The sequence below is a fragment of the Saccopteryx bilineata genome, chromosome 7 (genome assembly GCF_036850765.1).
Source record: "Saccopteryx bilineata isolate mSacBil1 chromosome 7, mSacBil1_pri_phased_curated, whole genome shotgun sequence".
NCBI lineage: Eukaryota > Metazoa > Chordata > Mammalia > Chiroptera > Emballonuridae > Saccopteryx > Saccopteryx bilineata.
Window position 1 is genome coordinate 22,852,257 of NC_089496.1, and position 13,708 is coordinate 22,865,964.

The 13,708-nt window shown below is 40.5% G+C and overlaps 1 protein-coding gene across 8 annotated transcripts in view; it reads left to right on the top strand.

Moving 5' to 3' along the window:
- The window catches only part of AKAP9 (A-kinase anchoring protein 9), a 171,989-nt gene that overhangs the window by 47,126 nt on the left and 111,155 nt on the right, over positions 1 to 13,708 (top strand). For all 8 annotated transcript variants that reach the window (XM_066239573.1, XM_066239580.1, XM_066239574.1 and 5 more), the window contains 2 exons: positions 1,477 to 1,690; positions 3,520 to 3,599. In XM_066239573.1, the coding sequence (XP_066095670.1) occupies positions 1,477 to 1,690; positions 3,520 to 3,599 (294 nt within the window). The remainder of the gene's footprint in view (positions 1 to 1,476; positions 1,691 to 3,519; positions 3,600 to 13,708) is intronic.

A 13,708-nucleotide genomic window follows, 5' to 3' on the forward strand; every position in this document is an offset into this window, starting at 1 on the left:
AGCTTGAGCGTGGGCTCATCCGGCTTGTTTGCGATCTCACCAGCTTGAGGGTAGTGTTGCTGGCTTGAGCATGGGATCATAGACATGACGCCATGGTCGCTGGCATGAAGCCCGAGGTCGCTGGCTAGAGCAAGGGCCACTTGCTCTGCTGTGTCCCCCTCTGGTCAAGGCACATATGAGAAAGCAATCAATGAACAACTAAGGTGCTACAACTATGAGTTGATGCTTCATATCTCTCCCTTCCTGTCTGTCTGTCTCTCTCTGTCTCTCTGCTCTCGCTAAAAAAAAAAAATATTTATATAAGGCAGTGGTAGTCAACCTGATCCCTACCGCCCACTAATGGGCATTTCAGCTTTCATGGTGGGCGGTAGTGGAGCAACCAAAGTACAAATAAAAAGATAGTTTTGACTATAGTAAGTTGTTTTATAAAGATTTATTCTGCCAAACTTAGTGAAAATCCAATATAAAGTACTTGGTAAGTAATTACCATTATATACTTTAACTTGCTGTAACTCTGCTTTATAAATTTTATAAAGTAAAGTTATTTCCCTATTTTATAAATCACCATTACTGTGGAACCGGTGGGCAGTTAGAAAATTTTACTACTAAAAGAGATAGAAAAGTGGGCGGTAGGTATGAAAAGGTTGACTACCCCTGGTATAAGGGTATGTGTATAAGAGTTATTGCTGTTTTGAAGCATCAAAAATTTGAAATAATCCAGTTGATCTCCAGAAAGGAAATGAGCAAATTGTGGTATATTCATATATACTATACTACAGTTCAAGTAACAACCTGTACCTCATGGATAACTCTCAGAAGCATATTGAATGCGAAAAGTAGTTCGTAAATTAAATGCCATTATGCACCATTTATGTAGATAGTTTATTTTTAAAATTGAATTTATTGGAAGTGGAATGTAAATTATTAGAACATCAAATATAGTACATTGTTTACAGATGTATTGAGAAGTGATAGTATAAGGAATGGAGGGAGTGGACTTGCAACTAATTTGTGATAATGATTGTTTTATGGGAAGTAGGAATGAGAATACAGTGGATTAAATTTTATATTTCATTCTAAACCAAAAAAGCATGTAGGGAGCAGAGAAATGGAAAAAAAGACAAAATGTTAGTATTTCTTAATTTGGGGTATGAATACATAATTGTTTATTACATTATTCTTTGTATTTATTATATTCAATGTACTATTTTTAAGGAGAAATCAAAGATAAAGTCATACAAAATATCAAAATTTACCGTAAAGTTGATCTAATGAGAGCATTGTGCTACTTTCCTTGAAAGATGTTGATCAATGCATCAGAATAAAAAATGAAAAATTAAATTAGACTTCACTTATATGACATTTTAAACTATAATTTTATATATTTTCCCCATTGTTCAGTATATGTAAGAAAATAGAAGTTAAATGATTTATCATTTTAAAAAAATGTAATGTGTATATGCATTCACTTTTAAGAATGATTTAAAGCTCCAGATGGAAGCTCAGCGCATATGCCTCTCTCTGGTTTATTCAACTCATGTGGATCAGGTTCGTGAATATATGGAAAATGAAAAAGATAAAGCTCTTTGTAGTCTTAAAGAGGAACTTATTTCTGCTCAAGAGGAAAAGATCAAGGAACTTCAGAAAGTGCACCAGTTAGAGCTCCAGAATATAAAAACACAAGAAACAGGTAAATATTTTTGACAAAATTACAAGTACTATGAAGCCAATAAATATCACTTAGAGGCCACCATCCTGTGATTCTGTTCTTATCTTAGAACCTACAGAGGAAGGTAACTGTATATACTAGTCGTGGATTCATTTGTTCTTATAATCATTGAACATTTATTAAGTGCTTAGGAAATCTACAATCACTGAAATATTTTCCCACAGGAAGTCACAATCCAGGGAGAAAGTAATATAAAATAAACTGTTACAAAATGGTAGGACAATTTCTATAATAGAAGAATGAATAAAAAGACTGGTGGTAGGAGGAGAAAAGTCCAGAACTCCTAGGAGGATGAGTAGGGTAAGAAAGTGGGCAGGAGTAGGGAGGTTGGAATTTTAGGGCAGCCTTGTGAGTTTTAAACAGAGATGTGAGAGACTGCATCCATCTGAAGTATTGAAGCTCAAGGCATGTGAAAAATTAGTGAGAGATAAAGCCCAAATTATTGGCAGGAGCTTGATCAGAAATAGCTTTATGTATCCCAACTGAACCATGTTTAAGTTTTGAGCTGTAGTGGGGGTTAACATAGTAAGAATTTTTAGATGACACTGTTGAAACAAATTAGGGAAGATGAGATTAATGGTGAGAACAGAAGCAACTTTGGCAGTAATTTCAATAAATAATAAGATGTTGAACCAAGTATCATTGAGGATGTTAAAGAAAGTTCAAGAGTTAAGAAGTAGGCTATTGTCTATAATTAATATTAGCTGTAAAAGGGGGAGAAATTGAGAATGATCCCTAAATTTCTAGCTTGGGTAACTGGATCCATGATGACTCCAGTTACGAAGATGATAAAGAGCAGACTTCTGGGGAAAATACAGTAATAAATTCAGTTTGGAAGGTATTGAGTTAAAAATAGTTATTGACTTTGAAAAAAAGATATGTCCAGTAGGTAGTTAAAAATAGAAGTCTGAAATTCAAAAGAGAGGGTTAGGCTCAAGACAAAGATTTGGAAATCACCAAGTGATCTGTGGTCAAAGACAGGGATAAGATGGCCTGGGGGACTACTGAGAGCCAGAAGACTAAGATGGTACTATGGGAAGCAACATTTAAGGAACCTTAAATGGATTTAAGTCAACATCCTCCATTCCAGGTATCCCTAGGTCTCCACTCTTGACATTTTCCTGTGGGAATTTGAGATGGTTCATAAGTTTGTCCCATGGGATTGGTCTGTTGAACAGAATAGAATTTAAAAAGTGGCTTAAATAAGAATACTATTCTTTTTCACTTTGAAAGGTCTTGGGTTTTAATTTAATAAGAGTTTAAGTGTGTATTTTTATTGATATCCTCTTCAGATAGAATCTGTCCATTGTTTTTCAAGCTGCAATTTAATGCGTGATGAGTCGGTTTAGTGAGTGATGACCAGTTTTGTTTTTTAATAAATAAAAGAGTGGGGTAGAACAGAAAACACTGGAATGCATGGTATGTAGAAAGTAAATATTGATTTGTAAAATTTTTGTTTCAGTTTTACATGGATGTATATAATGGATTATGATGTATGATTTATTTCTTATATTGGGTTGCAGTAAAAAATTGGTCATGGCTTAATATTTTGTAGATAGAAATTGAAAATCCTACATATTATCTGAACCAGTTAACATTGAGCAACAGAACATAACTCTGAACGAAATAAAGAATTTAAAACTAACCTTGAAGTTGCCCTCTTAGTGCATCAGGCAGCACTCATAAAACTAATCTTATTGCAGAGAAAGCTTTCCAGGTCACACAGGTTTACTCTGATAATAGTACTTAAGTCTGTAAAGTGAATGTCTTTCTGCATTATCTTCAATTAGGTGATGAAGTGAAGCCTTTACAAATGCTCATTGGAAAACTTCGCAAGGCAGTATCTGAAGAATGTGCTTATTTTACACAGGTAAGATATAAAACAAGTACTTTTAGACAAGAAATGCTAATTTTTTTGTGGGGAGGCATGAGAGGAGGGGAGATAGTGAGGCAGACTCCCTATGTGCCCCACCAGGATCCACCTGGCAACCCCATCTGGGGCTAATGCTTGAGTACCAAGATATTTTTAGTGCCTGAGGGCACTGCACTCCAACAGAGCTATCCACAGCACCCAGGGCCATGCTTGAAGCAATTGAGCCACTGGCTGCAGGAGGGGAAAAGCAAGAGAAGGGAGAGAAGAACTGGGAGAGTAGCAGATGGTTGCTTCTCCTGTGTGCCCTGACCAGGAATTGAACCCAAGATGTCCACACACCAGGCCAACACTCTACCCACTGATCCACCAGCCAGAAATACTAAATTTGAAGTTACTACTAATTTGATAAGCAAAATCATCTAACTTAGTTTTCCTTTCTATCTTACTTCACTAAACAAAATACTCTGGAGTTTTTAAATTTCAAATGAGCAGTTTAAGATTTTTTTCCTGATAATAAGTTTGAAACAAAGGAAATTCAGGTAAATTATCACAGTGGTAGAACAGACAACAGGTATAGCTAATAAGAAAACACTGAACCAGTAGAGCCTCAGGCAAGTCTGTTTCCTGCCCCACTTTGGTGGTTGTGTGAAAAACTATAACTACCAATTATAATAATATTTGTGAAGATGGGGTGAAATGGGAGGTCTTATACCAGGGGTCTCAAACTCAACTCAGCATGTGGGCCGCAGAGCAAGATCACAGCCATTCAGCGGGCCGCACTAGGTCTACAAAAGGCAACTGTTATGCAACACTTTTCTCACTGCAGTTGAAAACAAAAAAAAATCAGTACAACAAGCACAATCGTACATGCAGTTACTCAGTGTCACAAAACGACCAGAAACTGTAGTTTGCATCACAACTGCTGTTAACTAAGCTAATATCTAGCTAGGATGCTAGAGAAATGAAAAATACAAGTAGGCCCCTAGGCTTACTTAATTTTATCCAACATATTTTGAACTTCGTGGATTAGTCTGCGGGCCGCACAAAATTGTTCGGCGGGCCGCGATTTTGAGACCCCTGTCTTAAACACTGCTGGTGGGAGTGCACTATCTTGAGAAGCAGCTAGGCAGGGTTGAAGACCTCATGAGAATCCCACAACCCCTCCTCTACTTCTAGATTGGCTCACATGTGCACAACTAGGTATGTTCATTGCAAAAGTGTTTCTATTAAGTTGAAAATTGGTAACAACTCATGTTTCCATCTACAGCAAATGTGATATATCTGTTTAATAGAACACCACTTAGCAGTGTTTTATTTGTGTGCTAATGTCAGTAAGTCTGAACATTAAAAAATAAAAACATGCGTCCTAGAGTAATCACCTCTGGGCAGAGAGAGAAGTGAATTGAAATGAGGCACAGAGCTTCAAATTTGTATGTAATTCTCAATTTCATTTAAAAACTGGACATAATATGACAGAATATTAGTATTGATTAAAGCTAGGTAGTAAACTTTTTTCTGCATATTTGAAATAGTTCAAAATTTAAAATACATGTTTCAGCTTGTCCCTGATCTCTATCCCTGCCTGTCTGTTTCTAAAGTGAAGGGAGGGTAGTTCAGTTGGGATAGGTAAAGGGGCATTACTGATTCTGATGACCTATAAAATAGTTCAGAGCACCGACTACATTGCACACATGCGTGCACGTGCACACACACGCGGCAGAAATAACCACACCCAAGGCCTTTATTCATTCAGCGACTCTTCAGCCTCCACCTGCATCTCCCTTGAAGGGTTCAGGCATTGTTCTTTCCTGTCCACTGTTGATAGTAAATATGAAAAGAGGGTCCACATCACAAGAGTTCAGCTTTTTGTAATGGGGCAGCCCTCTGAGGTTGTCACGAATCCTAGTTTTGTCATTTATCATCGTTGTGGTGGACTAATTATTATATCTCTGAATCTTCTTCATCTGTAAATTGGATGATTATTCAGGTTTCTATCAACTCTGATGAAAATTCCAACTTAGGAACTGTGCTGAAAATGTAATCAACTCAGTTATTGACAATAATAGTTTAAGCAGATTTCAAGAAATAGCAGTAGTAAACATTTGGGCTTTTAGGTCTAGAAGTTCATTGTTATTTTCAGTTGTGTGAGGGGCTTATGTTAGAGAGGTTATCAAAGGATTATGGGGGCCCTGGCCGGTTGGCTCAGTGGTAGAGCGTTGGCCTGGCGTGCAAGGGGTCCCGGTCCGATTCCAGGCCAGGGCACACAGGAGAAGCGCCCATCTGCTTCTCCACCCCTCCCCCTCTCCTTCCTCTCTGTCTCTCTCTTCCCCTCCCGCAGCGAGGCTCCGTTGCAGCAAAGATGGCCCGGGCGCTGGGGATGGCTCCTTGGCCTCTGGCCCAGGCGCTAGAGTGGCTCTGGTCGCAGCAGAGCGACGCCCCGGAGGGGCAGAGCGTCGCCCCTGGTGGGCGTGCCGGGTGGATCCCAGTCGGGCGGATCCCGGTCGGGCGCATGCGGGAGTCTGTCTGACTGTCTCTCTCCGTTTCCAGCTTCAGAAAAATACACACACAAAAAAAATGATTATGGGACATGTGTTTTATTTTTTTTATTTTTTATTTTATTTATTTTTTATTATTTTTTTTCCGAAGCTGGAAACGGAGACAGTCAGACAGACTCCCGCATGCGCCCGACCGGGATCCGCCCGACTGGGATCCACCCGGCACGCCCACCAGGGGCGACGCTCTGCCCCTCCGGGGCGTCGCTCTGCTGCGACCAGAGCCACTCTAGCGCCTGGGCCAGAGGCCAAGGAGCCATCCCCAGCGCCCGGGCCATCTTTGCTGCAACGGAGCCTCGCTGCGGGAGGGGAAGGGAGAGACAGAGAGGAAGGAGAGGGGGAGGGGTGGAGAAGCAGATGGGCGCTTCTCCTGTGTGCCCTGGCCTGGAATCGGACCGGGACCCCTTGCACGCCAGGCCAACGCTCTACCACTGAGCCAACCGACCAGGGCTGGGGCATGTGTTTTAAATGATGATAGAGTTGTCTGTTGCTCAGGAGAAAGAACCAGAATAATGTGTCAAATATATTTTTTTTAATTTTTGTATATGAACCACAGAAAACTCTCCTTTGTTACTGAAAAGTGTATGAATATGATCTACTTAATGTTATAATTTCTATAAAATTTATAGACTTCTTTCTAGTCATTTTTAAACTTTTTTAAAAATTGATTTTAATTTATATGTTTAATTTACATAGATTCAAGTGTCCCACTGAATACATCCCCCCATCCCCGTGTTCCCCTGAACATCGCCCTTGCCCACCTCCCCACAACAACCTCCCTTCTTCCCTCCAGGATTTGCTTTCCTGTTCTCTATAACGCTGTGTTATGTATATATAATTGCACCAATCTTTTTTCCTTCTCTGATCCCATTCTCTCATACCCTTTCCATCTGTCTGCTTTCCCTCTGGTCCCTTTGATCCCGCCTCTGTCTCTATTCCCTTCCTCAGTTCACATTGTTCATTGGATTCCTCAAACGAGTGAGGTCATATGATATTTTTCTTTCTCTTCCTGGCTTATTTCACATAGCATAATAGTTTCCAGGTCCATCCATGTTGTAGCAAAAGGTAAGATTTCCTTCTTTTCACAACCACATAGTATTCCATTGTGTATATGTACCACTGCTTTTTAATACACTCGTCCACTGACGGACACTTGGGCTGTTTCCAGATAGATTTTGGCTATTGGAAACAATAATGCAATAAACATGGGGGTGAATTTCTTCTTTTGAATCAGTGATTTGGTATTCATAGGATATATTCCTAAAAGTGGGATGGCTGGGTCAAAAGGCAGTTCAATTTTTAATATTTTGAGGAGTCTCCATACTGTTTTCCACAGTGGCTGCACCAGTCTGCATTCCCACCAGCAGTGCAGGAGGGTTCCCTTTTCTCCACGTCTTCACCAGCACTTACTCTGTGTTGTTTTGTTGATGAGTGCCATTCTGAAAAGTGTGAGGTGGTATCTCATTGTAGTTTTAATTTGCATTTCTCTATTGATTAGTGATGTTGCACATTTTTTTCATATGCCTATTGGCCATCTGTATATGTCCTCTTTGGAGAAGTGTCTATTCATTTCTTGTGCCCATTATTTGATTGTATTATCGTCCTGGTGTTGAGTTTCATAAGTTTTTTATAAATTTTGGTTATTAACCCCTTATCAGATGTATTGTCGAATATGTTCTCCCATTGTGTAGTTTGTCTTTTTATTCTGTTCTTATTGTCTTTAGCTGTGCAAAAGCCTTTTAGTTTGGCATAGTCCCATTTGTTTATCCTGTTCTTTATTTCACTTGCCTGTGGGAGATAAATCAACAAATATATTACTGCAAGAGATGTCGGAGAGCTTACTGCCTATGTTTTCTTCTAGGATGCTTATAATTTCACAACTTACATTTAAGTCTTTTATCCATTTTGAGTTTATTTTTGTGAATGGTGTAAGTTGGTGGTCTAGTTTCATTTTTTTGCAGGTAGCTGTCCAATTTTCCCAACACCATTCGTTAAAGAGACAGTCTTGACTCCATTCTGTGTTCTTACCTCCTTTGTCAAATATCAATTGTCCATAAAGGCGTGGGTTTATTTCTGGGTTCTCTGTTCTGTTCCATTGATCTATATGCCTGTTCTTAAGCCAGTACCAAGCTAATTTGAAGTATGATACCACCCACTGCATTCTTCTTTTTCAAGATTGCTGAGGCTGTGTTCTCTTTAAGTTCCATATAAATTTTTGAAATATTTGTTCTATATCTATGTCTATGAAATATGTCATTGGTATTGTAATAGAAATTACATTGAATTTATAAATTGCTTTGGGAAATATAGACATTTTAATGATGTTTATTCTTCCTATCCATGAACACGAAATATGCTTCCACTTGTTTGTATCTTCCTTGATTTCTTTTATTAATGTTTTATAATTTTCCAAGTACAAGTCTTTAACCTCCTTGGTTAAATTTACTCCTAGGTACTTTTTGTTGTTGTTGTTGCAATAGTGAAGGGGATTGTTTTTTAATTTATCTTTCAGATAGTTCATTGTTGGTGTATAAAAATGCCTCTGATTTCTGAATATTTTATATCCTACCACCTTGCTGAATTCATTTATCAGGGCCAGTAGTTTTTTGGCTGAGACTTTAGGGTTTTCTATGTACAGTATCATATCATCAGCAAATAATGATAGTTTTACTTATCTTAAGGGGATTGCTTTTAGTTTTTGCCCATTGAGTATGATGTTGGCTGTGGGTTTGTCACAGATGGCCTTTATCATGTTGAGGTATGTTCCCTGAATTCCTACTTTGCTGAGAGTTTCGATCATGAATGGGTGCTGAATTTTATCAAATGCTTTTTCTGCATCTTCTGATATTATCATGTGACTTTTCTTCTTTCTTTTGTTTTTATGATGAATCACATTGATTGATTTCCGAATATTGTACCAGTCTTGCCTCCCCAGAATAAGTCCCACTTGATAATGGAATTTTTTTCATTTATTGCTGGATCCAATTTGCTAACATTTTGTTGAGAATTTTAGCATCTAAATTCTTCAGGGATATTGGCCTATCATTTTTTTCTTTGTATTGTCTTTGCCTGGTTTTGGAATGAGAATTATGCTCAACTCATAAAAGGAGCTTAAATTTTTTGAAATAGCTTGAGGATAGGAGTTAGTTCTTCTTTGAATATTTGGTAGAATTCACCTGTGAAGCCATCTGGCCAGGGCTTTTGTTTGTTGGAGTTTTATGATAACTCTTTTGATCTCATTTGTTGTAATTGGTCTGTTTAGGTTTTCTGATGCTTCCAGATTGATTTTTGAAAGTTTATATGTTTCAAGGAATTTATCCATTTCAACTAGGTGATCTTAAGTTTTTGGCATACATATCTTCATAGTATTTTCTTACAATTATTTTTATTTCTGCTGTGTCAGTTGTTACTTTTCCACTCTCGTTTCTAATTTTATTTATTTGAGTCCTCTCTCTTTTTTTCTTGGTGAGCCTGGTTAAAGGTTCATCAGTCTTGTTTACTTTTTCAAAAAAACAGCTCTTGATGGGTATTGAAAACCCCTACTATTATAGTATTGCTGTTGATCTTGCCCTTTATGTCCATCAAAGTCTGCTTTATATATTTAGGTGCTCCTGTATTAGGCACATAGATGTTTATAATGATTATATCTTCCTGTTGATTTTCTCCCTTTATCATTATGTAGTGACCTTCTTTATCCTTTACTATTGCCTTTGTTTTAAAATCTATTTTGTCAGATGTAAGTATTGCTACCCCAGCGTTTTTTCATTTCCATTTGCATGAAATATTTTTTTCCATCCCTTTACTTTCCGTCTATGTGTATCTTTTGTTTTGAGGTGGGTCTCTTGTAGACAGCATATGTATGGGTCCTGTTTTCTTATTCATGCAGCTTCCCTACATCTTTTTTTTTTTTTTTTTTTTTTTTTTTGCATTTTTGCATTTTTCCAAAGCTGAAAACAGGGAGGCAGTCAGACAGACTCCTCATGCACCTGACTGAGATCCACCTGGCATGCCCACCAGGGGCGATGCTCTGCCTCTCTGGGGCGTCGATCTGTTGCATCCAGAGCCATCCTAGCACCTGAGGCAGAGGCCACAGAGCCATCCTCAGCGCTCGGGCCATCTTTGCTCCAATGGAGTCTCGGCTGTGGGAGGGGAAGAGAGAGACAGAGAGGAAGGAGAGGGGAAGGGGTGGAGAAGCAGATGGGCGCTTCTCCTGTGTGCCCTGGCCGGGAATCGAACCTGGGACTCCTGCACGCTAGGCCGACGCTCTACCACTGAGCCAACCGGCCAGGGCCCTACATCTTTTGATTGGAGCATTTAATCCATTTACATTTAAGGTTATTATTGATATGTAGTTGTTTATTGCCATTTTATTCTTTAATCTACATTACTCTTTTACTAGGTTTTTTCCCCCCCACTTTGTTCTGTTTACAACAGGCCCTTTAACATTTCTTGCAGCATTGGTTTGGTTGTAATGAATTTCTTGAGTTTTTTTGTTAGTGAAGCTTTTTATTTCTCCTTCAATTTTAAACGATAGCCTTGCTTGATAAAGAAGTCTTTGTTGTAGACTCTTGTTATGCATTACTTTGAATATTTCTTGTCATTCCCTTCTGGCCTCAACTGTTTCTGTTAAAAAAGTCAGATGTCATACTTATAGGGGCTCCTTTGTAGGTGATTGACTGCTTTTCTCTTATACCTTTTAGTATTCTTTCTTTATCTCTTAGCTTTGGTATTTAAATTATGATGTGTCTTGGTGTAGGTCTCTGGATTTCTCTTTAATGGAATTCTCTGTGCTTCTTGAACTTGTGTGACTTTTACCTTTATCAGTTTATGGAAGTTTTCAGCTATGATTTCTTCAGTCAGGTTCTCTGTCCCTTGTTCTTTCTCTTCTCCTTCAGAAACCCCTATTATGCGGATATTGTTTCTCTTCATGTTGTCACAGAGCTCTCTTAGAGTTTCTTCAGACTTTTTGATCCTCTTTTCTTTTTGCTGTTCTGCTTCCATGGTTTTACTTATCTTGTCCTCTAAATTGCTGATATAATCTCTTCTTCATCCAGCCTGCTTTTAATTATTTCTAGTGTAGTCTTTATTTCCGATATTGTGTTTGTCATTTCTCTCTGATTCTTTTTTATGATTTCAGTGCCTTTTTAATGCTTGTTCACTCTTTGTTTAGGTGCTCATTATGTCCATCTATTGTTGCTCTAAGATCCTTGAGCATCCTCACAATCATTATTCTAAACTCTGCATCCAGTATCTTGGTTATTTCCATCTCTTTCTGGTCTTTTCCTGGGGATTTCTCTTGTTGATTCATTTGATTTGCATTTTTCTGTCTTCCCATTTTTCTCTGAATAGACTGCTCCTTTGGATGTGTTGTTTGTATAGCTAGCTGAGTATAAGATTGGTGTTGTCTGCCTCTAGCTTTCAGTTGTGTTGTTTCTAGATCTTCTTGAGTTGACCTCAGCTGTTTGTAATCTGCTGTGGGCTACTTGTCTGCTGCTATTGCTCTTTTTGCTATTTGTGTCAGTGTTTTCTATGCCTTCGCTGGGTCAGGTGTAAGGAGCCTTGCCTTAAGATACCACTCTAACAAGGGTTGTTAGGTTCTGAACTGGTGCTTTCCATATCTGGCCACTGGATATCCCAGCCCTGGACCTCCTTGGCTGGAACCTGACACAGACCAATGGGGGTCACTGCTTATGACTGGCCCTTAGCAACCTTATTCTGTAGCTCCAGGTGATCCAGAATTTGTAGCTGCCTTTGCTGGGCCCTGATGTTGCTGTAAATATCAGCTGCACTCTGAGGCTGGCTTTTATCTACTCTTTGTCAGTGTGTGTGACCTCTCTCTTCCTGAGGTGTGGTCTTTGTCAGGCACTGGCACTGTCAGGCGCACAGGCTTGCTGGCCACAGCTTGGGCTGCCCCATGGGCATGGCAGACTCCTCGCTTCACTGGGCTCTGCCCCTCATCATTGCCGTGCAGGCCACTGGGCTCTGCACCCTCTGGGCTCACATGAGGTCTCTCTGGGTTCCACCCCTTGTTGCTGCTGCATGGGCCACAGGGATCAGCCCCCCGCTGCCACACAGGCCAAGCTCTGCTGACGCTGCTACACCTGGGCCCTCCTGCCTTTTGGAGGGTACTCAGCAAGTTTGGGGGCGTGGTGTAGCCCAGACCTCAGCACTCAAAATCTGTGTCCCTCATGAGACCCCAGCTTCTAAGCATCTCTTTGCACTGACTGGAGCAGGAGAGTCTCTGGTGGGTGGGTGGGGTAATTGCTTCCCTTTGGTGACTTGGTTATCCCAGGGAAAATGGTCACTTTAGATTTGGGGAGTGACCCAGTACAGGGGTCTGGCTGGCTGTCTTCCACAGTCTGTCCCTGTGCCCCCGAGACTACACTCTCCTCTTGCTACTTTAGTCCTCTTGGCGCTCCTCGCTCCCGGAGCCCCGGGTAAGTGGCTGTGTACGAATTTTTCTGTGCAGTCTTTTTAAGATGGAGCCTGGGTCTGAGAGTTCTGTCTCCCTCTCACAAACAGTAACCCAGCTCTTTTCAGCTAAATACTCTCTGTATGCCCCCTCTAGTCTCTGGGGCTCCCTGCTGGGGTTTCTGTCCTGGAGCTGAGGACCCACGATGCTCCAGGCAACCCACCTTGCCATGAGAGACCCTCCTGGCCGCCTCTCACTCCTGGGTGCAGGGCAGCCCTTTCCACGTCTCCACCCTTCCTACCAGCTCAGTGTGGCTTCTTCAGTGATGCTTGGTTATAGATTCCTCTTAGTTTAGTCCAAAGTTGCTTTTTCAAGATGATTGTTCCTAAATTAAGTTGTAATCCACTTTGGTTCTGGGAGGTTGGAGTTGTAACATCCATCTATTCCGTCGCCATTTTCTCATTTTTTTTTTTTTTGTATTTTTCTGAAGCTGGAAACGGGGAGAGACAGTCAGACAGACTCCCGCATGCGCCCGACTGGGATCCACCCGGCACACCCACCAGGGGCGACACTCTGCCCACCAGGGGGCGATGCTCTGCCCCTCCAGGGCGTCGCTCTGCCGCGACCAGAGCCACTCTAGCCCCTGGGGTAGAGGCCAAAGAGCCATCCCCAGCGCCCGGGACATCCATGCTCCAATGGAGCCTTGGCTGCGGGAGGGGAAGAGAGAGACAGAGAGGAAGGAGGGGGGAGGGGGAGAAGCAAATGGGCGCTTCTCCTATGTGCCCTGGGCGGGAATCGAACCCGGGTCCCCTGCACGCCAGGCCAATGCTCTACCGCTGAGCCAACCGGCCAGGGCCCATTTTCTCATTTTTAAACTTTGATCCCTGTCTTCAGGTGTTTTTTCAAGGGTAGTTGACATTACAGAGAAAACATCACAATAGAATCCAAGCTAAAAGTGGCAAAGTACAAGATATATTCATTATTAGAAAGAAACAGAAAAAGTTTTGTGCAGTGATAATTAACAATATTTTCCTGATCTAAGAAGCATTCCATTTCCTATACAAATAAAAAAAAAGAGTTAGACTTGGTTATTTCTTTTGCAGATTGAATTGATGTATGGAAGAGTGTTTTCTTACTGATTT